General features: G+C 58.3%; 1 protein-coding gene across 1 annotated transcript; it reads right to left on the bottom strand.

Moving 5' to 3' along the window:
- Window positions 1–2,728: 2,728 nt before the first annotated feature.
- LOC132232518 (THO complex subunit 4-like) lies at window positions 2,729–3,710 on the bottom strand. Its single transcript, XM_059691902.1, has 2 exons — window positions 3,599–3,710; window positions 2,729–3,483 (listed from the first exon to the last, which is right to left on the bottom strand). Exons 1-2 carry the CDS (start codon window positions 3,708–3,710, stop codon window positions 2,729–2,731), a joined length of 867 nt encoding a protein of 288 aa, XP_059547885.1.
- Window positions 3,711–4,096: the final 386 nt, after the last annotated feature.

The following is a 4,096-nucleotide window of genomic DNA, read 5'->3' as shown; positions in this document are numbered from 1 at the left end:
CTTGCCGATCAATCGCGTCCCCTGGGGTGACTTGCTCCCGGGGGTGGGCATGCGGCTGGGGGTTTCCTCCCAGGGCCCTTTCCCGGGCCATCTGTCCCCCTAAGTGTAGACTATGGTGTCCGTGGCTCCTGTGAGAGACGGGAGAGGCCCTGAAGCCACGGTATCCCTCTCAGGAGCTTCTTCACGCCGGACGCGGCCAAAGGGGAAAAAGGGTTGGGGTTGCGGGGCCCATCGTGGTGACGGGTCCCCTTACCCACTCCGGCCCTGTGGGGGTTGTGGCTCACACCAAGGCCGAGTTGTGCACGGGGTCGAGCCCCAGGGATGCTGCAGAGTCCTCCGACGCCGTGTGCTCCTCCCCACTGGCTGTGGCAGCGCTGTGTCACGTGCTGCCGGGCCCTTTGTGTGTGTCCGTGTGTGTGCGTGTGTGTGAGGTGGGTTTGTGTGCTTTGTGGGGCTGTGGCATCGTCGTGGTGGCCCCCGCATCCCCCCAACCCAGAGATCACCACCAACCCCCCTCGGAGAAGGCCGCCCGTTCTCCCGCCTTCTTGCCTCGCCCTGTCCTCCCGGTAAGGCAAGAAAGAGAGAGAGGTGGGACGTGTCGGCCATGGTGTCCCACATGTGTGTGGGTAATGATTCTCTCCCTGACCTTGCCTGGAGAAGCCTCGCTCACCAAGGCGTGTGTGCGCACATGCGCCCGTTCCGAGAAACGACCTCAGATCAGACTTGGCGACCCGCTGAATTTAAGCATATTAACGGAGGCAAAGAAACTAACCAGGATTCCCTCAGTAACAGCTAGTGAACAGGGAAGAGCCCAGCGCCGAATCCCCGCCCTGTGGTGGGACACAGGAAATGTGGCATCTGGAAGACCCACTCCCCCGTGCCTCTCCTGGAGGGCCCCAGTCCTTCTGATTGAGGCCCAGCCTGTGGATGGTGTGAGGCCAGTAGTGGCCCCTGGCGTGATGGGCCCGGGTCTTCCGGGAGTCGGGTTGCTTGGGAATGCAGCCCAAAGCAGGTGGTAAATTACCCGCTAAACTCTAAGGCTGAATAACGGCATGAGACTGATAGCCAACAAGTATAAGGGAAAGTTGAGAAGAACTTTGAAGAGAGTTCAAGAGGGAATGAAACCGGTAAGAGGTAAACAGGTGGGGTCCACGCAGACTGCTACCCGGCCCGAGCTCTAGCTTCAAGGGGCACCGCAGTGGCCCTCTTACTTGAACTGGTCATGGTGTAGCGTGTGCGTGTGTGTGCAGGGTGTGTGTGTGTGTGGATCCCGTCCCCCTTTGCCTCCAACACACTGGCTTGGGAGGGTCTGGGGCTGGCCCAAAGCAGAGTGAACAGGCTCCCGCTTCCAGGAAGCACAAGATGTTTCCTAGGGCTCAGGTGAAGAAGCAGGACGCCAAGGGACACTAGTCTAGGCAGGGTTGCAGTGACAGCAGCAGGCTTGGCAGGGTTGGTCATAGCAGGCCGATATGATGCCAGAGACTGGCATGCAAAGAAAAGTTCGAGATGGAGGTCTGTCCATGGGTGGAAACACAAATGGTACCAATTTGACCTTCCCTGGAAGAAGGCAGCTTGTCCTGCAGATGGAGGTGGAGACCCTTGGTATGAACTTATATATATGGTTTTTGGGGTTTGATTTGAGTTTTCACTGGACCTTTGCCGCCACGGGGGCTGGGTCACGTATCCAGCCACGGTTTGAAAACTGAGTGGGGCTGGGGCGCCTTTGGGGTTGCTTGAGTTTCCCAGGGCCCATGAGGAAGAGGGGTCAGCTTTGTCATCACTCCTCTTGGCCAGTGCATAAAAAACCTCCATAGACTCCAGCAATTGCATATGCAGGCTGCTATGAGGCTTTTTGATGGCCCCTTGAGGCAAGGTCAGGATGACTTTTCTCACCGGGTCTTGGTGAGATCTCTCCCCCAAAAGCTACCTTAGAGAACGAGGACAACGACCAGGACAACAAGACTGGTGGAAAGAAGCCCTGCAAAGAAAAACCTGCTTTCTTTTATAGCCCCAGAGCATGGTGGGAGGACCCAATTCAGCCCCCCCCCCCCCAGTCCCCCTCACTGCACCAATAGGCTGCATACAGGACTGAAAGCAGCACCGGTTGGACTTTAAGTTTAAGGTGAAACCAGGTTCGGGCCTGGCCATCTGGGCTTGCCGAAGCGTCAGAACGTTGAAAGGCTGCATCAGCGTGTTTTCTATGGAGGTTTTTTTGTTTGTTTGTTTTCCTTTTTTTTTTTTTTTTGAAGTTTTTTTTTTTTTTTTTTGAAGTTTTTTTTTTTGTTTTGTTTTGTTTTGTTTGGAGGTATTTTGTTTTTGTTTGTTTTTTTTTGTTTTGTTTTGTATTTATGATTTTTGTTGTTGTTGAGGGAAGTAGTTTGTTTGTTTTTTTGTTTGTTTGGTTTGTTGGTTGGTTGGTTGGTTGGTTGGTTTTGAATAGACCCATTTCTGTTTATTATGGCCAAGGTGAAAACGCCAGCTCCTCCACAACAGCTACCAGTAGAATTGATCCCCCAAATGACTAGGTACAGCACAGGTGTTTTTCGGAATTTTATTTTAATAAAATAAACGTTAAAGAGAAAACTTTGCATGAGTTTCCAATCCTATTTGAAAACGGAAGAAACAACTCCCCAATTGGCCACAGGTCCCCGCCAGCCCGCCCTCGGGAAGCACCGCGAGACGGTTTCCAGGCCTAGCTCCACCACGCACGCACTGGCTGGGTGGTGCTTTAGCTGGTGTCCATCATGGCGTCGGAAGCGTCCAGCTGGGCGTCCAACTCCTCGGTGCCCCCCATCGGGTTGTAAGCGTCCTTCTGGGAGTCCCACTTTTTGGTGCCCCTCAGCGCGCCGCCAGTGTTCACCTGGGCGTCCAACCTTTTGGTGCTCCTCATGGAGTTGTAAGCGTCCAGCTGAGCGTCCAACTCCTCCGCAGAGATCTGTTGCTGTGAATTGCGCCCGGTGTCCCGGCCTGTAGCCCGGCTGCCTCCGCGGGCGCGACTCGGCATGCCGCCGCCCAAGCCTCCAGATCCTCGGTGTGGAGTCACCCCGCCCCTGTTGACACTCTGTACCGGGCTGCGCTGCGTGTGTATCTGTGAGGTGACGAGCTGGATGTTGAGGGGACGGCCATCCAAAGGGGCGCCGTGGTACTGTCTCATGGCTTCGAGGGCGTCTGCCTTCCGCGCAAAGTGCACGTGGCCTGTTCCCAGGCTGCGGCCGGAGCGGTCGTAGTGGACCCCGGCCTTCTTCAGAGGCCCGAACTCCGCAAACAGCTGCTGGACGTCCTCGTCGGACACTCCGAAGGCCAGGTTGGACAGAAGCAGCTTCCCCCCGGTCACCGGGCCGGCGCCCCTGCCCAAGCCCCTGCGGCAGCGGTCGTGTTGCCACTCGTCGGGAAGCTGTCTCAGCGGCCTGCTGTAGGGCGCCGGCCGGTTCCTGCCTCGGTCGAGGGCCGCCCGGTTCCGGAACGGCCCGCCGCCCCGGCTCACTGGAGCGGTGGTTTGCGCTCCGCCATTGCGGCCTCCCTGGGAGCCGGCCCGGCCTCGGTCCCGGCCTCGGTCCCGGCCTCGGTCCCGGCCTCGGTCCCGGCCATCGGTCCCAGCCTCGGTCCCGGCCTCGGTCCTGGCTTCGGTCCCTAGCCCCGCCGCTGCCGCCCCGCTGGCTCCGGTTCGGCCCAATGATGTCGTCCAGAGACATGTTGACTTTGTCGGCCATGGCGGGCCGGAATCGGCCTCAGATCGAGCCCGTGCGGGAAGCACGCCGGCCCTTCCCTTGCCGCGGGCGCCGGAGCTGTTCCTGAGCGGGCCCCAGATGTTGGGGTCCAGGCCCTGGGATTCCCAAAGGTGTGGACGGACTCCTCGCGGAAGCAGAAATGACACGCAGACAGCTGTTCAGACGGAGACAACAGAGTTCAGACGCGCCTTCTTCAGGGCTGAGAAGGTCTGTGAACCATAGACCCTGCCAGGTGCTGCCGCCCCTTCTTATATAGTCCCAGAGCGGTGGTGGGTGGGAGGAGCCAGAGAGGCCCACCAATCAGCCGCTCCCAGGAATGAAGCGTCACCGTTTGGGAGACGCCAACCTTAGGGTGGGGCAGGTGGCGC

The sequence above is a fragment of the Myotis daubentonii genome, chromosome 4, assembly GCF_963259705.1.
Source record: "Myotis daubentonii chromosome 4, mMyoDau2.1, whole genome shotgun sequence".
Taxonomy (NCBI): domain Eukaryota; kingdom Metazoa; phylum Chordata; class Mammalia; order Chiroptera; family Vespertilionidae; genus Myotis; species Myotis daubentonii.
This window is presented reverse-complemented; position numbering and strand designations above follow the sequence as displayed.